Consider the following 25,749-nt stretch of genomic DNA (forward strand, 5'->3'; position numbering starts at 1 on the left):
CGGGGGCACCTGCGCCAGCGAGTGCGTTAAGCACCTGCCTTTAGCTGGGGTCACGGACCCACAGTCCTGGGATGGAGCCCCAAGTCGTGCCCTGCTCAGTGCCGACTCTGCTTCTTTCTGCTCGCGCTTTCTCAGATGAATAAAATATTTAAAAAGAGAGAGAGTCACCTGATCCCAAGGAGGCGGCCCCTTCACCCCATTCCAAGCCACAGAGACATCCGTGAAACGCATTTTATTCTACAAAACAAGGTGCATCAAAACCGCAGTGTCGGAATAGCTCTGCATTCCAAGGGCTAGTGACGGGACCTTCCCCCACAGCCCTTGCTCGGGAGTCATGTGGTCACAGAGGCCCTCAGTCTCCAAACATCGGGGGCCCTAGCCTAGGAGAGTAGGAACCAGAAGCTTCAGTGTGGGTCTAGGGCAGTGGAGCAGGCACTTGAACCTCCCAAACTAGGAAGGCTCCTCCTAGGAAATGCTGGACCGATGTCTGTGGTAGAGCCCCCCAAATCCTCGTCTGCGGCACGTGAGCAAGCACGGGAACCCATCAAGACCTGGCGATGGGGAAAAGCCTCCCCCACATGTCTACCGTAGATTCTACAAAAACAAAGCAAGGGTTGACCACATTCTGAGGCAGCTGGGTGGGTGTGCAACCTTCTGGCCTCCACATCCTGGATGGGGGTAAGTGGCTAAGGGTCAGCACCAAAGGTCTGACCAGGTCTCCGGCCTCCGCTCTACCTACCAGGATCCCTGGACTGACGACCTTCGACTTCCTCGCTCCTCCCAGCCCAGATGTAGCCTGACTGGGATCAACCGATAGGGAGAATCCCCGGGAATGTGGAAGCTGCCCCAAGGACCCTGAAGGCAGGAATCTGGTCTTTACCTGAGAGTGGCCACAAGAAGTGGCCCCAGGCAGGGGCAGGGAATGGGGCCCGTGGACCTGGGTCCCCTTGCGGACCAGAGGGAGGCAGTGTTGGCCCCGGTGGCGCGCAGCGGCCTCACACAGCCTGCAGCTCCCCCTGCAGACGACTCAGCTCCTCTAGCTCCTGCTTGTGGCGGTCGGTCTTGTGTGCCACCAGGGAGCGGTAGAAATGCAGGGCAAAGGCTACGAACACAAGCCCCACCGGTACCATGATTGCCGTGGAGGCCATGGCCGCTTGCCAGCCTGGTCCGTGGGCCCCTCCACCAACGCATGCTTGCCGGGGTGGGCAGGCCTCAGGCGGCTCAGACTGCGACGGAGCTACGGAGGCAGACGAGGGCTTAGAAGCTGGACTAAGGGAGGTAGTCCGTGGTAACAGAGTCCCAGGCACCTGGGAGGCAGGTACCACGGAGGCCGGTGTGCCCAAGGGCGTCCCAATGGGCACAAACTTGACCCAGCCCACCAGGACAACTTCAGCGAGGAAGAGGAAGGTGCCCAAGGCAGTGGAGAAGCCCCAGGCCAGCTCCACGTAGCGGTGCAGTCGCTGGTGTGGCGACTGGTGGACAGAGTTGAGGTTGTGGATGTTGCTGACAGCTTCTATGTGGGGCAGCAGACACGTGGAGACCATGAGTGCGAAGAGGTGCACAGCGACGAGCACGGTGGTGCAGGCACTAAAGACCACCAGCAGGCCTGGCGGGTACTCGTGGTCGCTCTCCAGCTGTACCTCCACCATGGCCACCTGTGGGGACAGAGGAGACGGACTGAGGGTTGGCTGGCCTGCTGCTATACATCACCGGTGTATCCCTAGGGCCTAGAACGGTGGTAAGGCTTCCTGTCGTTCTGGCTTTGGTCTCTGCACCTGGCTATCGAGAGGGCTGACACTTTGGCTGAAAATCTTTCCTTGTTATGGGGGTTAAAAAAGCAGATTCTGAGGGCTCCTGGGTGGCTGGGCCAGTTAAGGGTCTGCCTTCGGCTCAGGTCATGATCCTGGGATCGAGCCCCACATTGGGCTCCCTGCTCAGTGGGGGTCTGCTTCTCCCTCTCCCTCTCTAATAAATAAAATCTTAAAAAAAAAAAAAAAAAAAAAAGCCAATTCCAGAGCTGGGCTTCCTGGGTTCACTCAGCTCTACAAGCCGTGGAATCTTGAGCAAGTGATTTTGCTCTATGCCTCCATCTCCTCGTTTGGAAAGTGGGGACTGATCATGGCACCTTACTTGCCTTACAGGGTTCTTGTGAAAATTAAACGAGATAATGTACACCAAGCACTAAGCACAGTATAAGGCACACAGTAAGCACTAGGTGTTTGTTACTTATTAGTAGGGTTATTAACTGTTATTAATACTGGTGTTATTATTAGTGGCCTAAACACTGCTAAGAGGTTCTGGGGGCAGGACTGGCCCCAGTCCTGTCAGCCAGTCCTGCTAGGGGAGAGCAAGGCTCTTAAGAACACTGAATGAAGTCCAAGGGCAGAGTTTGCAAAGTGGTGTACCATGAACCCAAGCCAACTTTACACACATGTTTTGCTTGGCTCATAGTGTGTTTTTTTAGAAACTAGTCTGTACTTTTAAAACTCAAGAGATTTCCTATAAATATCCTTATTTCCAGTTCCTCTTGAAAATTTGGAAGATCTGGTTACACCAGACCCACATTCCTCCATTTCAGCTACAGCTAGATTTGGCTCAGGAACACTCCCTTGGACAGGTCATGAGATCTCCTGATAGCCACAGTCCCCACTCAGCCAACTTGACGTCCACAGTACCTGCCTGTCCTTGGCAAACATTTGCTTTTATGATTCTACGGTTCTATAAATTCGGATTCCAGAGCCAGACTACCTAAGTTCAAATTCTGCCACGTCCTTGCTGTGGGACCCTGGGCAGGTGTCTTAACATCTCTGATCCTGTTTTCTCAACTGTCAAACAGCCATAGCAGTGGTACCTACTTCACAGAATAATAAATGTGAAACACAGAGAAGCTGGTACTGCATGACAGGGCAGTACAATTTGTATCGTGTTTTTCTAACCCAGGCTACCTAGATCCCAGAATCTGGATCTCTCCCCAGGCCTGGTTCTTGCAGGATCCATTCGATTGCTCTCGGGCTGGGGGAAGGAAGAAGGTACACAGCCTGGAGGGTGGTGGCAGGGAGACAAGGCTAAGTATTTTGGGAAATTGGGCCATGGCGAGTGTTCGCAGTTTTCCACAGACGGAGATCTGGGCCAGGTCTAGGCCTGGTTTCTGCCAGAGTCTGACCCAGCCTTGCTCTTGCCCGTCAGGACTGGGGCCATTCCTGCCCTCAGAACCTACTCATCTGGCCTTTAGAAGGACCTGGCATTTAAGTTGTCGCCCCAGCAACCTGCAAGTCCAGCAGCAGGCTTGGGAACAGGCTGACCGTGGGACGGATGGGGGTTGGGGACCTCCCTCAGCTGGGTCCATGAAGTCACTTCCTTCTCTCTGCGGTCAGTACAGGTGAAAGGGAGCCACTTCCTCGTCCCTAGCTGACTCCGTGTCAGGGAAAGTAGGCTGGCCCATACAGAAAACCAGAGACCTTGGATGACCCCTAGGGATAGACTTTTCCTCTCATCGTTCAAATACAAAGGCTTTGGTCAAGAGCAGGGCAGAGACTAGCGCAGATCACCGAGCGCTGTGACCCCTCTATCCGTCCCCATCTCCACCTACGCCTACGAGGATGCCCTCCAGCTTGCTTTCTCCTTCCCATCACGATGGTGGGGAAAGTCCGCACTAACAACAGTTCAGGGATGCAGGGTCGTTCAGGTTCGTTCTGCAACCTTCATCTGCTGAGCACCCTTGGCAGAGGCATGGCCCGTTCGGGGCCTGGGTTTCTGTGCCTGCGCAGCCAACAGGCAGTCTGAGCCATCTCCGATGTGTGTCCCGCTCTGACACGCGGGGATCTAGAGCTCCCAAGCGTCAACTTGGCCCCGGGCAGCTATTTGCAGGCTACAGAGGGCGCACCCTCTATGGTCCCCCAGATTCCCACTGGCCCTGGAGGATTTGGATGCCTGTCCAGGGCCACACAGCTGGCCACAAGCCCAGAGGACGCAGGATTTGTGTCTGCTGACTCCTCCGGCCCCACTTCCTGCGAGGCCACCGCGGGGACCGGGGACCGTTAAGCTGGTGTCACCGTCCCACACGAGCCGTTGATCAGATCAGGAATCATGCATCCGCTTCCCCATCACCTCCTCTCCCCAGCAGCTTCCTCAAGGGCCATCCCCTCTGCTCAAAGCCGTCCTGGGTTCCACCAAGAACTCTCTGTGGCTGCTGGGGACTGGCCACCCCCTGGGCACTGCCGCAGCCCGTTTGTTTTCTTGGCTCCCCCAGTTCTGGTCCGACCACCCCCGCGCAGCTCTGATTTGCCCTGGGCGCTCTGGCGGGAACCTGGTAGTCGCTTCTGCCTGGAACCGCGCTCCTGGACCTCTCTGCCCGCGCTTGCCCAGACACTCCCCTTCGTGGTCCGTCTCCCCTCCGGACCCCTCGGGGCTGCTTACGTCCAGGGGCCACTTCACGCCAAGGGTTCACACTCGCGCGCGCACGAAGGGAGCCGCGCAGTCCCTTGGGACCGTGTCGGTCCTGCTTTAGCTCTTCAAAGCCCCTTCCGCCCACCCCCTCTCCTCGGGCACCCGTTCGCTTCGCCCCACGGGCCCCAGCCCCAGCCCGGGAGCCCCCCGCCTCCCCTCACCATGGCGAAGCCCGAGAGCAGGGCGGACGTGCGGCTGGAGGCTTTGAGCTTGGCCCGGCTGAGGTAGAGGCGGCGCCAGCTGAGCGCCCGCAGCGAGTGCTGACTGGCCCCCATGAGGTCCAGGTAGCCGCGGTGCACGAACTCTCGGTACGTGGCCGAGCCCGCGGGGCTCTCGGCCTCCGGGTTCAGCGGGGCCTGCTCGCCCGCGTCCCCCTCGCCGCCCTTCATCCTGGGGGCCGCAGCACTGGGCGGGCCGGGTGGTCACGGGGGCGCCGAGTCGCCCCGGGGGCGCCCCGAGGGGCGGCCCAGGCCGGCGGAAGGCCCCATCCCCCGGCGGGGCGAGCAGGGACGCCGGCGGCCGGCGCCCGGGAAGAGGCGCCCGGGCTGAGCAGGAAGCGCAGGCGTCCGCGGGCAGCGCCGGGGCCCGAGCCCGAGCTGCGGCCGAAACCGGAACTGGGGCGGGGGCGGAGCCGGCGCGGCCACGTGACGGGGCGGAGCCAGGGGGCGGGGAGACCGCCGGCAGAGATCCCAAGGGACCTCGCGACCCCGGCCGCTTCGCCCCCACCCAGGCGCCCGAGCTCGAGCGTAGGGCCAGGAGTTCCGGGGCCCGGGCCAGGTCGGCACCCTCGGACACCCCCCAGATGCCCAGACGTCCAAACCCCTTCCGTTAACGGCGAGCCGGGAAGAGGGGAACCCATCCGCCGGCAGGGATCGCAGGGAGTCCGGCATCAGCTCCGAGAAGCTAGGAGGTCCTAAGGACCCCCGGATGCACCCAAACAGCCCCCTTCCCCAGGAGGCCCCAAGGATGAGCACTGCGGTCGTCCCAGCGCTCCCCCACCCCAGCGCCGGAGAGACACACACGAACGCGGCGGCCCTGGCTGGAAGATTTTGAGTTTTATAGCAAACCGTATGGTACAGACCTGGGGCGCAGGGGCCCAGCCCGGCTGGGACCCCCCACCAACTTGCCCCCGCCGGGCTGCCTCCACCCCTCCCCCAAGCGGCCCCATCCTCAAGCCTTTCGCGATACCTACAACCCCCTCCCCTCCGGCCTTTGGTCCGCCCAGTCCCTCCCCCCACCCTCGCACCTCCCTGTTACCTGAGGTATGTGGATAGATTCCCCCCTCCCCTACGTGGTACATCCCGGCTCCCCGGGGAGGGCTGGGCGGAGGGGCGGGACCTGGCCCAACTCCTCCCCCCGGTTCCCCAAGCCCCGCCCCCGCCCCAGGAGGGGTGGGGGAGGGCCAAGAGTCTGTTACTAAATTCCCATGGCAACTAAGAGGGGCCATTTCCAGCCTTAGCACTGGCTTCGGGAGGTGTCCATTGGCTGCTATTTCCATGGCAACCAGGAGTGGCAGTTCCCTGGGCAAATGGGATACAAGTTTCCATGACGATGAAAGAGTGGGAAGAGCCACGCTGGAGGAGTCCCGTCTTCCCCCGTCATCGGGCTGGCACCCCACCCCCACCCCCACCTCAGGTCAGGAGGGGTGGAGCTGCTCCATACAGTAAAGCAAGAGAGAGCCTGGGGGGTGGCGCAGTCCAAGCTGGGTGCCCACCGATCCAGTCTCAGTCCAAGCCGATCAGTCCCCTCACTCCGGCTCCCCCAGGTCCGAGGTTCCCCCGGTTCAAGTAACACTTCAGTACAGATGAATGTTCAAGTATTGTGCGGGGAGGCGGGTAGGGGGCTGGGGTACCCCTCACCACTCCCCTGGGCCGCGCTGAACAGCGGGTAGGCCCGCGGCCCCCACTCCTCGCAATAGCTGCCATTGTCAGTGACGTTCAAGGAGTCAGGGTTGGGGGGGGAAGAACTGAAATCTGGGGAGGGAGTAAGGAGAGGGGTGTGACCCCGAGGGGGTCCTACTGCCCCCACGCCTGCTCTTTGCCCCCACCCCTCACTCAGCCCTGCCTTTCCCCTGGTTCCCCGAGTCCCCCCATCTCTGACACGTGGGTCCCCAATTGCTCCTCTGGTTTCCCTTTTCGGCCCCACCCCCACCCCCCAACTCCAAGTATCTGGTCTTTGTTCCCTGAACCCTTGGTGATCTGCTTTCTGCCCCCCTCCCCCAGCCCTGCTCCACCTCCCCCAGCCCCCCCGGCTCCCAGGATCCTGTGTGCAGATACCCTTGCCCCATTACCCTCCCTCAAACTTGCACCTTACCCCCCTCCCACCATCCCTTTGGCTCAGCACCCCCGTACCTCTGACCCACTCCCCCCAGGGGATGGACAATGAAGCAGGCGGAAGGGAGAGTGGACGGGAAGGAGAGACCCCCAGAGATATCAGTGCAGGGGGTAGGGAGGCGGAGGGAGGCTGGCTCAAGTCCCTGGGCAGGAATCCCAAGTCATGGGGTGGGTAACCTGGCCTCCTGGCAGGGATAAAACGAAGGCCCGAGGTCCAGGCTCCTGATGAGTCCTGGGGGAGGGTGGGGGGGCACCCAACTAGCTGTCCTTGAGAAGCAGCTTCTCCTCTGGGCAGCGGAAGGGGCCAGGGGGCCCAGCGGCTGCCAGCCGGGCACAAGCTTCAGGGGAGAGCTGGCGGCAGGAGCGCAGGTCTAGGCGGCGCAGGCGCGGGCAGCGGCGGAACAGCGGGAGGCAGTGGTCCGTGAGGCGGTGGCAACCTGGGGAGGGGTGAGGCAGTGGGAGCGGAGACCACAAAGGTTAGTGGGGGGGGGGGGGTGGGCACTGGCCACGGGGACCAGCACACCAGTGGGACGGACACACAGGATGCTTACCGGCAAGATTGAGGTGCACCAAGGTCTCGCGGAGCGGGGAAGTGGGGGCTGTGAGGAGGTGGACGCTGGGGTCCCCGACGTGGGCGCAGTGGCTCAGGTCCAGGGCACTCAGCTGGGGCGCATGGCGCAGCAGGAGCCGCAGGGAGGCATCTGTCAGCTCCAGGCCCGCCAGGCGCAGCTCTGCTACCCCCTGCAGCCGCCCGCGGCTCTCCGTTTGCCCTGGGCAGGCAGGGAGGAGGTCAGCGCCGCGGCTCCGCCGTGCCCGCGCCCGGGCGGCCCGGCCGGCTGTGTCGGCGCCCCTCTGCCTCGCCAGCCCCTAAGCCTGCTTCCACAGCAGCGGCGCCTCCACCTGCATTCTCTACACGGCTTCGTCTTCTCCCAAACCCCTGCACAACCTGACCTCATTTCTTCTGTCCACTGCTCACGTCGCCTCCTCAGCGAGGCCCTCCATGATCGCTCCATTTGATCTGGTGACATCCCACCTGGTCCTACCCCTTCCCTGCCATTCGTGTTTCCCCTTTTCTTACCATGGGACCTTTTTTCCCCTCTCCTCCCACTAGAGTAAGTTCCACAAGAGCAGGAATTTTTGTCTTGTTTTTGCTCTACCCCTAGCGAGGGACGTCGGTGCTCCGTACTACTCCCTCGTCTGACAGAACTGCCGCCCCAGGGTCCCCTGCTACCTCCCTCTCCTTCTACTGGTGACACCACCAGCTGGGTCCCATTCTCTCCATCCCCAGACACCCCTCGGGGACAACAGCACTCTTGCCGGGACTCCTGCCCCAGCCTCCCCACCCAGTCAAGTCTCTCCTCTCCTTCCTGGCATTCAAAGAGAGCGGTGCTCAAAAACAAACAGGACATGGGCCATCTGGTGGCTCAGTCGGTTAAGCATCTGCCTTTGGCTCTGGTCATGATCCCAGGGTCCTGGGATCGAGTCCTGCGTCCGGCTCCCGGCTCAGCAGGGAGCCTGCTTCCCCCCTCTCCGCCCCACCGTGCTCTCTCTTCTCTCTCAAATAAATAAAATCTTAAAAAAAAAAAAAAAAGTGGGGCACCATCGCTCCTCTACTAGAAACTCTTGAGCGCCCCTTTTTGGTTAGAACATTCCAGTTCCTGTAAGGGCTCATCCCTGTCTCTGTTCCCAACTCCCTGCCCACACTCCCAAACACCTGGGCCAAATTCCACAGGTGACCCTGCTCTGCGACTCTGTCCACGGACACCGGTGTTCAGTCCTATGCGGGGCTGGTGTCCTTGGCTTTTAGCTCTGAGGTTAGTGACCGCTTCGTCCCACGTCGGGGAAGAACGCACATCCCTCATTTGTACACCCAAAGCATGTGGCATGCAGCCTGCTTTTCTTTTAGTGTCTCTACCCCATTCCGCATTTGGGGTTTTGGGAAGAGCAGGGAGGGGCAGAGGGAGAGACAGAATCTTAAGCAGGATCCACTAAGCGGGGAGCCCAAATGGGTGGCTCCACCTCTTGCCCCTGAGATCACGACCTGAGCCGAAATCAGGAGTCAGACGCTTAACCAACGGAGCCACACAGGTGCCCCTATTTTGTTTGTTTGTTTGTTTTGTTTTTTAAACTAAGTGCCTAAGGTACACCAGCCACCATGAATTAAGCACTCAGTGTGGGCTGGGCACCAGCCAAGGGGGCCAAGTGGCGGCCTGTTCCTAGGCCAGGGGCTAGGAGGACTGCCTACAACGGTTGCTGGACCTACCCAGAGGTTAGGGAACCTAAGGGAGGCCTCAGAGTTTATTTTTCTGCAAAGTTCTGCAGTAATGGAGATGCTGCTCGTCTGGACCCTGCTCGAAGAACCACAGCTGCGCGATTATCACTCCTGCTTACAGATGAGAACTTTGCGGCTCAAATCATTAAAACAATCTGTCCGAGGCTGCAGGACTGAACAGAGGACGCCAGACCAAACACCACGGCACTATCTGCCCCTCAGGCACCAGCCCTGGCCATAGATACACTGGATCAGATATCACCAACTCACGAAACTAGTCTACACAAACGTGTTACGGAATCTGCAGAGCGCTGACATTTTTCTTATGTTAATACCGAATGCTACAAAAAGGACACTTCCATAAAGGAATTTGGCTAGACCTTTTCTTTGAAAAATCCTAAGATCTGGCACCAGTGGGCTAGCTGGGCACCTGGAAAAGGCTAGCTGGACACTGGCGTGCAAGATGTTACTCCCTCCAGTCATTCACCGAGCCCATCCCTTCTGTCACCTGCCAGGCCATCTCCGTGGGCACCTAACTTGGCAAACTGAATTCCACCTCGTTTTTTCTTTTGAGGAGCTGAGAGCCTGGGAAGGATACATCTACAGATGCCCTTGATCTTGGGGCACAGTTAAAAGCCACTGGAGGGAAGCAGAGGACAGGCAGGTCACTTCCGGCTTCTGCATCCGCAAGGGTTTCACGGAGATGACAGGGTTTAAGCTTCCAAGGATCTGAACGGGAGAAGTGGGACGAGAGCAGGCCAGGCAGAGGACAGCAGGGACAAGAACCAGGAAACAGCAGAACTGTAAGTTTTGCTGGAGGAATGCTGCACAGAGCCAGGGTGCCAAGATAAGAAAGACGGCTGTCGAGTCCCAACACTAGAGGAGGTCCCAAGGGCCTGGGAGGCTCATCTCTGCAAGCTCCTGGGGTAGTTCAGGCAGGAAGAATGGGGGTCAGTGTGCCTGCCAACCGGCACTTTCTCACCTCAGGGAAGCCACGGTTCCCAGTGCTCACCCTCATCCCCACCCGAACCTTCCTGGCCCAGGCCGATTCCGGGGAGAGCGGCAACGGGGGAGTTCTCTGGTCTAGCTCTGCCTGTGTGACTCGCAGCAGTCAGTCAACCCCTCTGAGCCTCTGGTGCCTTGTCCAGAAGAATCCTAGATGCTCCCCTACCTCCTTCCAAGGCTGCTGTGAGGGGGGCGGGGTGGGAAGAAGGGACCGAAAAATAAGCTCTGAAAGCAAGGCTCTAGAGTGAGTACAGTCCTTGCCCTCCCAGAGCTTAGAACTCGGGGAGAAGAAATGGGTTTTCATCAAACACTTCACCACCACACAGTCACAGCTGGGGTGGGGGCGCTCCCAAAGCGCTAAAGGAACCCTGATCTGGTGGGGGGGATCATGGAGGGCTTCTAGGAGGAAGTGGCATTTATGCTGAGGCCTGAAGAATGATTAGGTGTTAATTAGACAAAGGGAGATACAGCGATCTGACAAAGAGGACTAAGCAAAGGCCTGAGGGCTGGAGAGAATCTTGGCAAGGAGGCTGAAGAGGCTGAAACGTGGGGATGGCAGGGGTCAGTGGAAGCCAGACCATCCGGGCCTCGGTGACAATGTAGGAGTGTTTATCCAAAGAGCACTGGGGGATTATGAGGAAGAGTTTAGAGCACAGAGGTGACATGGACAGGTGTGCCTTCTGACGGTTCCCCCGGCATCAGTGTGGAGGCCAGACTATGGGGGCCAGGGAAGCTGTTGTGAGCATCCCATCTCCTGGTTAGACGGGAAGGCCCAGGCCTCAGTGTGCCTAACCCACACCTCCGTTGGGACCTGCCTCTGCTGCCAGTACAGGCCTCCTCTCCTACCGAAGTGCTTAATTCTGCCTCACTCCTGGGACAACCCTGTCCCTTCCAGGATCAGTTCGAACAGCCTGGCCTCAAGGAGGGATTCTCTCACTGCTCCCCACACCCAACCACAGCCTCGGTCGGATCACCCTGTGACCTCCTATTCCGATTCTCTCTCTCCTGCATCACTGGGGTTCTATCAGGGTAGGGGCTGGGGCTGTTTGAGGTCTCCAAGGCCTGACACAGGGCTAAGGCCGGAGTCTATGTTCAATAGTAAAAGCCGTCTTTACCTGATAGGGCACCTGGGCTGGACCCGGGGTGAAAAGGTAGCTGGCCTGACTTGGGAGATGATACCACCAGCCCCATGCAACCTTCCAAGTCAGCCGTCTCCCTGCTTCTGCTCCACTCCCTCAGGAAACCCTTGTCCTTTTACTGTAGGGCAAGAGGGCACAGAGGCCAATTCTATGGCTCGCTTGTATGTGTACTGATCCACGCGTGAATTTTAGAAGAATGCTATATTAGCTGCCATCTTTTAAAACCAAGGATATTTCACAGGAAAATCCAGTGTCTGGCTCCTCCTGAAGAGTGGAAGGGACTGGCCACCCCGGGCCTGCGTTCTCTCATGGCCACTGCCGCTGCTCCCTTTGGAGGAGGCTCTCCAGTAGCGCCACCACACCCAGTGACTTCACTCCGATGTGCCACCGGCCATGCCCTTGGCTTCTTCCAGAATTCTTATGTCGCCCTCCTGTCCTCTACCATGTTCCAGCACGTACTTCTCTCCCCTCTGGGGGGCAGGGCCTACCTCCCCTTCATCCTGTTCCCCACAGTTCCTACCGCAGGGCCCAATGCACAGCAGCTAAGTAAAGGAATGAACGGCAGCCACGCAAGGCCTCCTCACCACACTCATGTGTTCTGCCCTTTCTTCGGATCTCTTAACATCCGGCACGAGTCGGAAGAGACCCTGGAAGCCTCATACCTCCCCCCCTGGCCAACCCGTTCTACCAATGAGCCAACGGACGCCACACCTGGTTTGGTGTCTGGTGGAGGCAGGAGCAGCTCGCGGAGCTGGGAGTCTTTCACATCCTCAATCCAGCGGAGATCCAGGAGCCGCAGGGCCGGCAGTGGGGCTGAGCCCAGGGCAGATACAGAGAGCCAGGAGCAGCCGGAGAGCACCAGCTCCTGCAGGCCTGGACGGGGAGGCCGGAAGTCAGCATTGCATCCCAGGACCGACTCCCTCTTCACCCTGCCCTACCTTGCCATGCCGCCCTACCTTGCAGACGGTTCAGAAGCCACATGAGCTGCTTCTTGGAGACACCTGTCCAGCTGAGGTCCAGGGCTCGGGGCTGGCGACGAACCACACCACTGAGCATGGGTGGAGTCAGGGACTTTCGCCGGCTCAGATCCATTCGAGGCCACAGACGTTTGTCATAGCACCTATCGGCCACGAGAGGGAGACAGAGCCCTCAGCTCTTAGGGAGCCCGTGACACCCCCTCCTTCAGGGCTTCCCCGGCCGCGGCCACGGCTCTGTCCTGGCCCACAGCGACAGCAGGGGTGGCAGGAAGTACCCGGGCTCAGGCCGAGAGCACCAGGTCTGGGGCTCAGTTTCATCACTACGCGAATGCGAGACCCCAGGCAGGTCCACTCCGCTCCCTGAGCCTCTGATGCTCCGCTTGTAAAATGAAGGCAATGTCCAGACGCAGCCGGCCCCACAGGGGCCCCACAGGGCTACCGCGAGAGCAAATGAGGTCACGGCAGTCTGTGGCCCTTACAGCTTCTAAAGCAGCCAGAACACCAACACCCCACACGCTGTATCTGATGTAACACCAGAGGGATCCCTCGGCAGCCTCTACCACCCCCACCTTGGCCTTCTGGAGTTCTCCCTGGCTAAGTTATGGGGACTCGTGGGAACTTCGCATCTCCTCTACTCATCTCTGCCTTTGAGCCGCATCTGCCCCATCCTGATGGCCAGCTGCCCAAGGCTCAGCTTACAGCCCCCTTACCCCGTCTCGGGTTACTGTATCCCTCCAACTAGCATGTAGGCCCTCCAGGGCTGGACGGCGTTTCCCCTTTGGTAGCGCCGGGACCCAGCCCCATGCCAGGGGTCATCTGTTGCACCAGCGAATGCTGCGAAGCTGGTGGGAAGTCCCTGAAGTGTCCCCAGAGCGCTCCCCCACAGCCCACGTCACCTACGGCTTCTCATTTACCGGCTCGGGGCTTACGGAAGGCACGGTGGCGCCCAGGAATCCAAGTTCCAAAGACGACCGAGGCCTGCACAAAGTGAAAGAGCTTCCCTGATCCCTCACGGCCCCGAGGGGCCCAACATGCAGTGAACCAGAGCAGGGTTTCCCAAACTTATTTTTACCAGGAACCCTTCCCCAGCTCTCCCAAGGTCATCTGTGAACGCTCCGTGGCACACTAAGGTTCCTTGAGACTCGGTCTAAACTCCCCTTCCAGTTCTCAAAAGCACATCAGGAAATTCCCACTGGGCCGGACGGGCTGTGTCAGAAGCAGCAGGGGTGGGGAAGGCCCGGGAAGCTGTGTCTTCCTGCCCTTCACCCCCGCCCCATTCTGAGGGCTCTCCCCTCCAGAGGCCCTGGGCTGCAGCAGGGGGTGCCCACTCCTGGCGCGTAGTCAGCTGCTCTCCCGTTCTCTCAGAACATGAATTTATCTTTCAGTCGATCCCTCCTTGCACTTAAAATCAGTATTTCTTCACATAAAAATGTTAACCTTAGAAACCTGTACAGTGAAAACTAACCGGGTCTCTCAAATGCTGGGCAGGTGCTGCTGTGGCTTTAGGCTACCGTCTGAAGACTATTTTTGTAAAACAGGGAGGTAAGCATTAGGTGTTATACAGCACCCAGTGGACAGACTTCCGTTTCAGAACTGACAGAAAGATGAAGCAGGGTTCTGTGCCACTTGAGACTGCCAGGCATTCTCCCGTCTGACATTTTAGGGAATTACTGGGGGGCTTTAAGCCCAACGACTCCACTTCTCCACTTGCAAAGCTCTCGGACTAGAAAACAGAAAAGGAAAACACCCTGCCTACCCGCAACCCAGCTTCTGCCCCTTGTCTCTAGCCACTCGGTGAACTCCTGCCCAGTCTGGAGTCTCAGCTCCACTGCCACGATCACCCCGAAGCCCTTCTGGATCTTCCACGGCTAGAGAGGGAAACCTTCCCCCCCAGGGGCACACACAGGCCCCCCAGCTCTTCCTAGAACATACTCCACAACAGCCACACGGAACCACCTGCCAGCCGACAGACACACAAGGCTGCCTGGTGCCAACATATATGGGCGCCTGTCGTGCTTCTGACCAAAATGCCAAACTACCCAAGCTTTCAACAGCCAGTCCCAGTGTCTCCTCGCCCAGGAAGTCTCCCATGACCTTTCTTAGCTTGAACTAATTGGTCCCTTTGCCCCTGAATGACCAGGGGGGCAGCCCATGATCACTCAGGGCCCTACGGATCCTAAGTGACCGCCTCCACTGGGCTGTCAGGAAACGGGAGAAACAGCCCGTCCACGGTAACTGAAGCAGCAAGGGATCTAGTGAGAGTCAGCGAGGGCTGGACAGGGAGCCTCCCAGGGAGACAGTGAGGGGAGGAAGAGAGTGTATGCTCCCATGGGGAAGAGCCAGCAGCCAGGCCTAGGACACAGAGAGAACTCGGAGCACTCGGAGAAACTCAAGCAGCAGGAACAAAGGGCAAGGAACCTTTGGAGGAAGGTGGTGATGACCACGGGATTAAGATCTAGTGTCGGGGCGCCTGGGGGGCTCAGTGGGTTAAGCCTCTGCCTTCGGCTCAGGTCATGATCTCAGGGTCCTGGGATTGAGTCCCGCATCGGGCTCTGCTCAGCAGGGAGCCTGCTTCCCTTCCTCTCTCTCTGTCTGGCTCTCTGTGTACTTGTGATCTGTCTGTCAAATAAATAAATGAAATCTTTGGGGAAAAAAAAGATCTAGTGTTTATCAAGGGTTTTCTATGGGCCAGGAACTAGTCTGTGCCTCAAGCAGTTAACCTCACAACAGCCCTAGGAGGTAAATACTGTTACTACAACCTCCTTTTTAGAGTTACAGAAAAGGAGGCCCAGCGAGGCTGAGAAACTTGTTCCAGGTCCCACAGCTACTAAGTGGTGGCAGAGCCAGGCTTTCACCCAAGCTGCTCTGGACTGAGCCTGAGCCAGGTCTAAGGGAGGAGCGGGAGGTAGGGGCCGGGGGGAGACTGCAGAAGGGGCCTGGGGCGGGCACGGTGTGGCAAGGCGGGCCGCAATGCCAGGCGGGTCTGTCGTTTAGCGCACTCGCTGACGCACGTATGTGTTTAAATGTCCAGCAGGCCGTGGGAATTCAGTGTGAGGGCAGCAGGGAACCTCGGACGGGTCCTTTCTAAGCTGAATGACACAAAGGGGAGGGGCCGGGAGAACTGTTAGGAGGCACCGCCTGTCCTCACTCAGGGGCCTTAGGGCGTGATGTCCAAGTTCCCTAACCCAGTTCACTTTTCCCTAGACTCCAGCCACGCCGACTGAGTCAGCCCCCTATTAAGCCCACCTCCCGAACCTGGAGTTCTGATCCTAAACCTCTGTCTTGCAGGGGCGCCTTGGGGATGCAGACGCACCCGCCCGGCTGAGGTCTGCCAGGAGCTCCCAGCCTTCTGGGCTGCAGCCCAGGCTGGTTCTTTACTCTCGGCGCTCTGTCCTCGCTGGTGCCTCCGCTGTGCTCGCCCCCACCCATTCCGGGCCCTCCCTCCGAGCCCCCACTGGCCTCGACTTAGGGGTACAGTCCCTTCCTGGCCACCCTCTCTCCCCGTCTACCAAACTTCCAACCCTCTTTTCTGCGCCTCAACAACTCCACCATGCTTCCTCTGCCCACCCCTCCCCTCACTCTTGGTACAGTCACTTTGCCTCCCAGTCCCAAGAGGAGATAGAAGCCACCAGACAGGAAAGCCTGCAACTTCCTGCTCTCCTACCTACGGATTTCTCTCTGCCTCCACCCTCACTAGCTCTTTCCACACACCATCCTGATTTCCTCACTTCCGTCCGTCCGTCCATCCGTCCATCCAACCGGTATTGTCTTAGAGCCTCCAGCATGCCAGGCACCATCTTAGAAACTAGGGACACAGCAGAGAACAGATCAAGTCCCCGCCGTGGAGCTGATGTCCTCAACCCCATGGACATGGCTTTGGTCCCTACTCCCACGCAGCACAGCCGAGGACCCCAGGGTCTCGTGCAGCAAACCCAACGGCCACCTCTGGTCCTTGGTCCCCCACGACCTCTCGCCAACTCCCACACTTTCTCATTCACTCTTTCCTCAGTCTCTCTCCTGCAGGACACTTCCACCATCTCCTTCACGTACGTCTCTGGCTGCTCTTTCTCTAACTCACAAACACTGACATTCTGTCTCCTGCCCTCTTTCTGGAAGCTGCTACCTACGGGGAAACTTCCAAACTTGGATCTTTCCAGCATCAGATCTGTACATCCACCTGCTGTCCTGCTAGCTACTGACTAGCCCCCACGCCTTTTGGACAAAAACGTGTCCAATCTGAGCATTTCCCTTTCGCAGAATCTGCTCGTCCTCTGCTACTGCCAAGCTTGGGGAATGGCACTGCTGCCCACCCAGGCTCGTGGGCCAGACACTCAGCCAAAGAGTCATCACCCTGGTGCTCTAACAGCCATTTAGTGACTGAGCACAAGCTGCTCTGCTTTTAAAAAGTTCTCAGCCCAAGTCCTGCTCTCTACCCCTCCTGTCCCTGTCTCTGTGCCTGCACCTGACAGAGCCTCCTGTACCTGCGCTAGCCTACTCTCATCCTTATCAAAACCCACCATTTTAGCGCGCCTGGGTGGCTCAGTGAGTTAAAGCCTCTGCCTTCGGCTCGGGTCGTGGTCCCAGGGTCCTGGGATCGAGCCCCGTATCGGGCTCTCTGCTCGGCAGGGAGCCTGCTTCCTCCTCTCTCTTCCTGCCTCTCTGCCTACTTGTGATCTGTCAAATAAATAATACATCTTTAAAAAAACCCAAAACACCATTTTACTGAGGCTTTAGCACCTTCCAAGTACTGTGCTAAGGGCTCTGTAAGACCTACTTTATTTACTCCCCATAGGGCAGGAGTATGAAGCCTAGACTCCAGGTGAAAAAACAGGCCTTGAAAGGTAAAGCCACCCCTCCCCCCCGGCTAGACACTCAGGCAGGACAGGAAGCACAGAGGACACCCATGGGCGCCAGACTCCAGGGCCCAAGCTGGGAATCTCTGTGCCACCTCAGGTCCGCTGCTTCGTCCACTTCCAGTCACAAGTCTCTCCCTGAGGGAGAAACTAAGTCCTCTTCAGTCCTGGATCCCTCCTGCCAAGCACAGAGCAGGCCTTGGAGAGGCCTCGGCAAACCTAGCGCCAGTCACTACACGCGCGGGGTGGCTGTCCCCGGCAGTCGTTCTTAGCTTCCAGGCTGCAGGCAGACTGGCAGCTGCTCCCGGCTAAGTCTGAGGACGTAAAGGCTGTGTTTTCAGTCAGTATTTGCAACTGAGGGAATGATACTGGGTGCGGCTAGGGCACTGAGTAGTTTCTACTTTCTGGGTACTGTCCTGGGCTCTCTGCGTACACTAGCTCACAAAGATGTATGAAGTGAACACTTCGCTTCTTCAGGCTTAACAGGTGAAGAAGAAACTGAGGCACAGCGAGGTTAAGACACTCGCCCCCAGCGGCCGTCAGCTTATCAGGGCAAGAGTAAGAGTCAAGCCCAGGCAGTCTGCCTCCAGAGCCGCTGGCACCGGGACTCCAGGTGTCCCTCCTCCTCCCCCTGGGCTGCCATTACAAGGAACACGTTAGTCCCCGATTTGCATAGTGACCGCCAGGATGCCTCCTCCACAGTAAGGGCCTGGGAAACAGCCTGAACGTACTCATTTAATGAAATACTTCTTGGGTGCCTCCACTGCCCCGGTCCCGTGCTGGGAACACGCAGATAAAACAGACACAGTATCCACCCCGCTCGAGCAAGCGCTGTGAACACGAGTATGGAGAAACGAGCGCGGGCTCGCCGGTGTGTGGAGGGTCCTCGCGTGCTCGGCGAGGGGAAGAGCACGCTGCGGTGGTCGTGGGCCTGGGGAGGATCTGGTCGGGGCAGGATCGGAGAGAAGCCCGGGGCTTGGGAAGATGACAGACATTTCTGAACAAAGAAGGTTCCGGGGCAGACGGGGTGGCAACAGACAGAGGGGCCGGGGAGCCGCTCTGGGGCACGAAGAAGGAACAAGGGGAGATAGGAGCCTGAAATGTGGCTGCCCCCGAGAGGGCAGGGCCCCCTCAGTTACGTGTAAATGGACCCTCCGGTGAGACTGTCCTCAGCAAAAGGACTGTGCAAAGCAAATCGGGTGACGTACAACAGCACTGAGCACTACACTTGCCCCAGGAACACTCATAAATGACGGTTCTTAGGAGGAAATATTTTGGAGCCATGGGGCGTGGGTTCAAATTCCTGGTCCCACTACCTCCTCTCCACAACCTTGACCTCAGCTTCTGTAAAAGGGAATAATAGTACCTGCCCTCACAGCGTTGTTCTGAGAGTTAAATGAGCTTGAGCGATGCAAAGGAGCTTGCACGCAGCAGTTGGGGAAGCATCAGACTGGAATGCATACTCGACGCAAGAGTAGTAGCGAAGTAAGAACAGGACCCAGAGAGGGCATGACCTGCTGCTGCAGGTCCTACAGCAAGTGAGAACCCAGGCCCGTCCAGGCCACTCACCAGCGGCTCCAAGTCCGGCAGACTCGCATGCAAACGCACAGCTCTCGGGGCCCGAGGTGCTGGAAGACACGAAGCCAGGCGGCGCGGGGCAGGGGGTGGTCGGATCCAGCGGCCAAAGGCAGCGTGTCGGGCTCAGGGCTTCGAGGTGGGGGCCGTACCACGTGCCTCTCCAGCTGCGGGGGCCGGGGCGGCGGGGCGGGGCCCAGGGGCCAGCTGAGGAGGGGCCCCCCACTGCCAGGGCGCACAGCCCGCCGCCCCCCGCGGTTCTCCTTCTCGCCTGAGCTGCCCCGGGCTGGCCGGCGGCCATTCCGGGCCTCGCCAGGGGCCTCATCCTCACTCAGCGATGTGCCCGAAGAGTCCGAGTCGGAATCCGAGTCCGAGGAGGACGAGGAGGTGTCGGGCACCCGCTCCAGCAGCTGGCACATCCGCTTGAAGCGCTCGAGCTTCTCCCTCTGCGGCGATGGGGATGGCACGGCCGGGCCCTCGGCAGAGGCCAAAGGCGGCTTTGGTTTCTGCAAGGAGATGGGGGGGAGGCCGCTCTAGGGTCTGACATGCACGGTTTCGCCCGCCTGCCCGGAGGAGTGAGCAGGGGAGGAGCAGCCCAAGAGGCAGTCCTGAGTTCCAGCCCTGACTCTGCCCCTGAGCGGCGTGAGGCCTCAGCCACGTCACATCCCTCCTTATCTGTCATGTGAAGATATTGATTCAAAGAATTAGAAGCCTTAAGGGTTTCAATAGCTTAAGAGTTTTCAAAGGCTGTGAAATACGGAGAAGGTTAGAGATGTCATTTTGAGCTTTAGCTCTGCTATCGACTCTCTGTGTGACCTTGGGAAGCCCCGGCCTCGTCATCCATAACACGGAACGCTGGCCTAGATGATTCCGAGTGCCTGACAGTCAACGTTATGAGAGGGACAGAGCACCTCATGCTCATGGACTCACATCCTCACAGCGCTCCAATGGAGTGGCAACCTGGGCCACTTTTCTTACACTCGAGGAAACAGAGGCTCAGAGAGACGAAGTGACTTGCCGAAGGTTACAAACTAACAAATAGCAGAAGCAGGATTTGAACACAATCAGGCCGACCCTTGCATTCATGTGTCAGTGCAAAGGGACAGCTGATTTCTAGCTTTGCTGTGTGATCTGGGGCAAGTCTTTTAACCTCTCTGGGCCTCGCCTTCCTCACACCTAAGTATATTTCACAGTTCACAAATCTCATTTACTTTCATTAGATGTAAACAGTTCTGTGGGATGGGTGGATAAGGTAGGTGGTGTCCTCTCGTTCCTCGTTCACAGGTGAGGAACCGAGGCTCAGAGCAGCTGACAAGTTGCCAAGACCACACAGGGAATCAGTGGGCAGGGATTTGAACTCAGTTCTTTTCCCTTCAAGGTTTGGAAACATGACGCAGATGGGTCAGATGACACCCCCAGGGTTGCTGGGAAGTCCTGTGGCCTGGCCCCAACCCACCCCTTCCCCCTCCACTCTTCCCAGGGGCCCAGATGCCCACTGTGGCCAAACGGGGCAGGGGTGGACGAGGTGAGCAGGAAGGGGCAGATCTCGGTCTCTAGGCTGGAGGGTGAGGCAAGGAAAGGTGGGGGGGGGAGGTCCCCGGCACACCTCCCAGTTCTCGGGAGGGAGCCCAGGGTGGCAGGACGAGAAAGCCTGGCTCGGATTCAGAACCCTGGGGGGCAGAAGGCCGGGGCCGCCTGGGTCCGATCCTCGGAGGAGGCAGGCGTCTCCACCCACCTTCTTCAGGTGCCTCTCTCGGCCTCCTTTCACCTACCAGAGCGAGAAGGAAATGTGGGGAAAGGGCGAGACCCCATCAGCCCCTCGCAGGCCACAACACCAAGAGTCATGTTCGGTTCTTAGACTACAAATCCCAGAAGCCCCCATCTCAGGAAGAACTCTGAGCATGCTCACCTTCCCACCAGCGTCCCGGCTCACTGAGCATGCTCTCCGCTGCTCTCTTCCCCTCAGGCCCTTCCCAGCCCCTCCTTCCTCCTCGGTGGCAGCTCATCTGGGCATGCTCTCCCCCTCCCACCTGAAGCACCCGGGGCTCCCCAGGCTTCCCTGCCCAGCCCAAGCTGCCCTCACCTGCACCTCTCCTCCCCACCGAGCTCGCTCCACCCTCCCCAAAGTTCCTGACCGACATCCCCCAACAACCCCTTGAGGAACCGGGGCGCAGCCTCCCAGGCCTACCCTCCCAGAAAAGGAACTCGACTACCAATCCCAGAATCCCTTGGGATGGACCTAATGAGCATGCTCCCTGGCTCACCTTTTTCCTTGGGGTGGGGGGCTCATTCCCTGCCTCCCTCTCCTTTCTTTTGGGGGGCCCAGGCACGTCCTCTGGGGGGGGCCCAGCAGGTAAGGGGCCCTTGCGCCTGGGTGGGGGTGGCGGAAGCGGCGGCTCCTCCGTCAGCTTCCATCCACTCCCCAGGCTGGCGCCCTCCTCGCCGTTGTCAGCCCTGCGGCGGCCTGGTCCCTCACCTGAATCCTGGGGAGATGGAAGCTAGGGTTGAGGTTCTCTCCAGCTCCCCAGCCCACTGTCTGTGCAGAACCCAGCGCCCAGCCCAGCCCCCACCCCTACCTTGCTGGTCCGGCCTTCCTGGGTGCATCGAGGGCACTCCCAGCAGTTAGGGATCTCCGCATTGATGACACCCTCAGCCTTCCCCATCTGTAGGCAGAGGGCAGGGAGTGGATGGAGCGCGCCAGGAAACCCAGAGGCAGCGCTCCCCAGGGCCATCACCTTCAGACTCCAGGGCCCCCAGGGCCATCACCTTCAGGCAGCCGGGGTGGACGATCTCATTGCAGATTGTACACTCCATGAGGCTCAAACCAAATTTTTCTTCCTCTCCCTCTACTGTGTCCTCCTTCCCAGCCTCCCCACACAAGAGGCACACAGCTGTGTGTGGGAGCACGGGCTGTGGGGAAGAGGGAGTATTAGGGACCCAGAAAGCAAGTGACAGGGGAAGACCCTTCCTTCCGGGGAACCTGGCCAGCTGCGGGATGAGGTTCAGAACCCATGGGTCCATCTGGGTTAAATCTTGAATTTGTTCCCTTTTGACAGTATGACCTTGAGCAAGTGATTTAACCTTACGTCTCATGTCTCCATCCATAAAATGGGGCTAGGCATTCTTCCTTTGCAGGACCTTTGGAAGAATGAGCTCACCCGGGGAAGCACTGGATACATAGTTGTTATCACGGTTGCAAATGTTGCAGCTGGAATCAGGGTCTGTGTGTGTGACCCTGAAACTCTTGCTGGCTTTGGGGAAAGGATAGAAACCATAGCAAATAGGACCATACTGTTGCAAGAGAAAGCGGCAGGAGACTGCGGCTGCAGCTTGGGTTGATTCGGAGTTTGCACAATGGGCAGCCCAAGTGTTGCCCTGGTCCCTACAATGAATCAGGTTTTGGCAAGACTCCTGGGAATGCAAAAGGCAGCTGGCTGGTCCTGAGAGAGCAGCCCCCTGACAACTTGACTTTGGGTGGGGGGCAGGGTAATATGGAGTCATCTGAGGGATGCTGAAGGTTGGGAGACAGGCCCAAGGAAAAAGGACTAGGGAAAGGAGGAACAGGAAAGCAAGGCGATGGTTGGGAGACAAAGAAAGAGAAGGGGGGGCTCTAGGGCAAAGAAGCAGCAGACGGGTTGGAGGGAAAAGGTGGTGGTGGTCCTCCAGGAGGAGGTAGATGGAAAAGGCCGCCTGAGAAGGGCCACATCCTGGAGCTCTGGGGAGCTCCGTGGAAGAAACTCATGTTCTCTGATACCTACTGTGTGCTGGGCACACTCACATCTCTGCTACTGCTTCATCTTTACGACTCAGCAAAGGAAAGGTTTCACTGAAAAGGTACTTCGAGGTTCAATGTGTTTGTTCAAGGTCACACAAAGGGTAAGCCTGGCCTCAAATCCGAGACCACTCTGGCAGGTGAGGAAGAAGCCAGAGAAGGCTAAGACCTATTCAGTTGGGCCAGCTCTGGGAGTGGACCCCTGGGCACACATTCCTCTAGGGAGGCGTACAGAGGGGCTGAGGTCTCTCTGGGTCTGTGCCTCTGAAGCCGGGAAAAACATGAAGGTAAGCAGAACATTAGATTCTTCTGGGCGCTAACATTGCCCCCTGCTTGGAACTGGAGACAAAAACAGGCCTGCTGGACATCCGAACAAGACAGCGTACGACTGTGTGAACGAACAGGAACTCTACAGTGAGCGCGAGGAAGCAGCCAGCCCAGGAGGGCACCCGGGCCAGCTGGGGAAGGGCACCCACGGCCCCCAGGGGTGTCGGGTGCGCCGGGGGCAGAACTCACGGCAGTGCACTGCCGGAGCAGGCACGACTGCTTCATGCGCCCGGGCCCCCCGAACTTCTTCATGTCTCGGCAGAAGTGGCAGTCCCCGCACTCAGTTCGCACACAGGCCCGGCAGCGGCGGCAGCGGGTTCGGCGTCGGCGCGCTCCGGCCCCCGGCCCCCGGCTGCTCGACGACATTGGGGGCGTCAGCAACGCCGAGGGCTGTGGGTGAATGGGACACAGGGTCAGGTGGGCCCACGGAGGCCCTGGCCTAGGACACTCGCAGCAGCTCCCCCCATTCCTAGGCAGCCAGAGCTTGCTCTCCTACCCCTGTCCTGGGGTGCGGGAGACAACGAACAAGGAGACTGTCCCTCCTGGGGGGGGTCGGGGGGGCACCACTCCCTCTACTCGAGGCCTCTCTCCAAAGAGCTCACCTGGCTCCTTTGGGAGCCTGAGAACTGGCTTCCTGACCTCACTCCTCTTTCCTCTAACCCTTCCTCAGCACCCCCTTGGCTACCCAGAGGAGGAGGAAGGGCCTTCGGCCTCGGCTCTGACACCTCCACACCAAAGCTCCTTGGAAAGCCGGGGTTCCTTGTTTGTGGAGTTCCTCAGAGAGACCCCAACTCTTCCCCCGGTACCCAAATGTACTACCCCCCAAGCATTCCCCAACCTCAACTCCCCCACACTTCCCTCCAGATACCCACAAATTCCGGGGCAGAAGCTCTAGACCCTTCCTCCTCCCTCCTTTCTCCCTCACACGCAGCAGCCGCCCAGTCTCTCTCGCCCCAAACCTATACATTGTCAACAGACCCGGGAGGATGCTTGCCCTCCCCCGCCCTCAGGGCTCTGAGACACCCTCCTCCCCATGCTGCCTCAGAGGCCCTCCTCAGCCCCACACCTCAACTGTTCTGCTCCCCCAACACAGCTCCCTCTGCCCCAAGACACCCTCCTCTTGGATCTCTCAGGTCAGTCTGGGCCATCTCCCAGACTCCCTGGGATTCCAGAATCCCCCCTGACATCTCCACAGAACTCAGGATGGGCTCAGCCCGACATGTCTTCTCCCCCGCCCCCCAGCTTCCCAGGCTACTTTCCATCCCGAATTGTCTAGAATCCCTTGGGCTCCCCTTCCCATGGAAACCAGATCCTCCAAGACCCCACGGAGACTCAGCAGGCCTGGAGGGGTCTCTTCGTGGCCAGAGTCTTACCCTAGCTTCCCCCTTTCCAGGGACTTCCAGACCCATCCATGGGGGGAAGGGGCCCTCCAGCGCTCCAGGGGAAGGGCCTGGAGGGCGGCGATGCAGGCGGGGATGGGGGTCTGCCGGGGGAAGCAGGGTCTAGGAAGGAAGGCCGGTCCCCAGGGTTGAGCGCTAACAGGAAGGAGGGCTGGGCACGAGGAGTTTGGAGCAAAGAGAGGGCGAGGCTGGGGGCGGGGAAGGTAGAGAGAGGCCGGGCAGAGGATGAATGGGAGTGGGAGCTGCCCGGGTCTGGGGGTGAGGAGGAGCCGCACGAACCCACCTCACACGTGTCCCGGGAGCCATCTCTCCCTTCTCGGCAGCTCCCGGCGGGTCGGCGGCCATCGGCGGCGGGGGGGCCGGGCGGCGCGGGGCGCGGAACGCTCAGAACGCCGGGGTCCACGGCCCCCCGAGGGCGCTCGGCCCCTCCCTCCGGCGGAGGCCGGGACGGCGGCGAGTGGAGATGGGGGGCGCCGGGGGCGAGGCCCTCCCACGGGCTGCGGCGCGGCCCTTCCAGGGGGAGGTCCTGCTCTGGGGGGCTCAGTCCCTCAGCCCCCCCAGGCCAACGGGGGCTCCTCGGGCGCAGGGTGCTCGGCTTCTGCCCGGGCCCCACTCAGTCCGGGGTCCGAGTCACAGCTCCCCTCCCCCAACCCCGCCTCTCCCCAGCGCCCCCGGCCCTTTAACTAGCCCCTTCCCGGCCCCCACCGCCCAAGGGGTCCAGGGCCAGGCCTGGGCCCCCCCACCGTTTCCGGGGTTCAAGCCCCGCCCACCGCCGGTTCCCGGGGAGGGGGGGGTCCCTGTAACCTGCCCCCCTCCCCTGGGCCCGCCCCTGGACTGCGGCCCCCTGCCCTAGGGCTACCGGGCGAGTGGAGGGGGGTGAAGGAAGCTGCTCCGGCCCCGCCCCCCCAGCCTGCGCGCGCCCCCGCCCTCTCCCCCTCCCCCCAGCGCGCGACCCTCCAGAGACGGGGATTTAAATAAAATTTGAATAAATCCCCTTCCTCAAGGCGGAGGATGGAAGGAAAGGATGGAAGGGGGCAGGGAAAGGGGGAGGGGGCAATTGGGGTGCCTCAGCCCCCCTGGTCCCCCGGCCCCGCGCTGCTTCGGCCCGGGGCCCTGGCCGCCTCTCTCATCCCTCCTGAGCTCCTTCCTCCTTCCTCCTCTCTTCCCCCACCCCTCCCTCCTCCTTCCCTCCTCCTCCTCCTCTTTACTCCCTCCTTCTCCCAGAGGAACCCCGCCCCCTGCCCCCTCCTGTCCCCACCACCTCCACTTTCCAGGACGAGCACGCGCAGGGCACGACGGAAGTCGTAGTCCTGCGGCCCGGTGACACCGTGGGAACAAGGGGATGCTGGGGCCCGCGGGGACTACAAACAAGATGGCGGAGGGCGTGCCCAGCCGGGCGCCGAGGACGCCGGGAGTTATAGTCCGGTTGCCCCGAGGCTCCCCGTAGCCGAGGATAGAGAAGGAGCGGGAACGATGACTACAAACAAGATGGCCTTCTCCCCCGACCCGACCTCCTTCCCAGGCGCTCACACGCCCTCCTGTCCACAACCCTCCGCGTGTGTGGTACCTGACGGGAGTCGCAGTCCATCTGCTGCCTTCCCGCTGCCATTTCTACTCGTCAGGAACAATGGAAAGGTGAAAAGGAGCGAG

At 59.7% G+C, this 25,749-nt stretch overlaps 2 protein-coding genes across 8 annotated transcripts; both read right to left on the reverse strand.

Annotated features, from left to right (window-relative positions):
- Positions 1 to 217: 217 nt before the first annotated feature.
- On the reverse strand, positions 218 to 5,032 carry ORAI3 (ORAI calcium release-activated calcium modulator 3). The gene is made up of 2 exons (XM_059154378.1): positions 4,608 to 5,032; positions 218 to 1,655 (listed from the first exon to the last, which is right to left on the reverse strand). The coding sequence occupies exons 1-2, from the start codon at positions 4,833 to 4,835 to the stop codon at positions 996 to 998; spliced, it is 888 nt and encodes a 295-aa protein (XP_059010361.1). The 5' UTR covers positions 4,836 to 5,032; the 3' UTR covers positions 218 to 995.
- Positions 5,033 to 6,245: 1,213 nt separating this feature from the next.
- On the reverse strand, positions 6,246 to 25,283 carry FBXL19 (F-box and leucine rich repeat protein 19). Of its 7 annotated transcripts, none has more exons than XM_059154365.1 (11): positions 24,383 to 25,283; positions 22,889 to 23,089; positions 21,367 to 21,510; positions 21,177 to 21,263; positions 20,865 to 21,098; positions 20,336 to 20,368; positions 18,595 to 19,106; positions 12,152 to 12,315; positions 11,907 to 12,068; positions 7,331 to 7,549; positions 6,246 to 7,216 (listed from the first exon to the last, which is right to left on the reverse strand). In XM_059154365.1, the coding sequence occupies exons 2-11, from the start codon at positions 23,063 to 23,065 to the stop codon at positions 7,038 to 7,040; spliced, it is 1,911 nt and encodes a 636-aa protein (XP_059010348.1). In that variant the 5' UTR covers positions 23,066 to 23,089; positions 24,383 to 25,283; the 3' UTR covers positions 6,246 to 7,037. The 7 variants fall into 7 exon arrangements, with proteins under 7 accessions (XP_059010348.1, XP_059010346.1, XP_059010349.1 ...); XM_059154363.1 differs by having other exon boundaries at positions 20,207 to 20,368; XM_059154366.1 differs by having other exon boundaries at positions 20,865 to 21,083; positions 24,383 to 25,282.
- Positions 25,284 to 25,749: the final 466 nt, after the last annotated feature.

This window comes from Mustela lutreola, chromosome 17 (assembly GCF_030435805.1).
Source record: "Mustela lutreola isolate mMusLut2 chromosome 17, mMusLut2.pri, whole genome shotgun sequence".
Taxonomy (NCBI): Eukaryota; Metazoa; Chordata; class Mammalia; order Carnivora; family Mustelidae; genus Mustela; species Mustela lutreola.

Coding starts and splice junctions, on each gene's coding strand:
- FBXL19 (XM_059154363.1), bottom strand. CDS start 23,065: ATGTCGTCGAGCAGCCGGGGGCCGGGGGCCGGAGCGCGCCGACGCCGA. Junction 21,099..21,176: donor AGGAAGGCCGGACCAGCAAG/GTAGGGGTGGGG, acceptor CCTCAACCCTAG/CTTCCATCTCCCCAGGATTC. Junction 7,550..11,906: donor TCCACCAGACACCAAACCAG/GTGTGGCGTCCG, acceptor CTGCCTGCCCAG/GGCAAACGGAGAGCCGCGGG.
- ORAI3 (XM_059154378.1), bottom strand. CDS start 4,835: ATGAAGGGCGGCGAGGGGGACGCGGGCGAGCAGGCCCCGCTGAACCCG. Junction 1,656..4,607: donor TGCTCTCGGGCTTCGCCATG/GTGAGGGGAGGC, acceptor CTGTCCCCACAG/GTGGCCATGGTGGAGGTACA.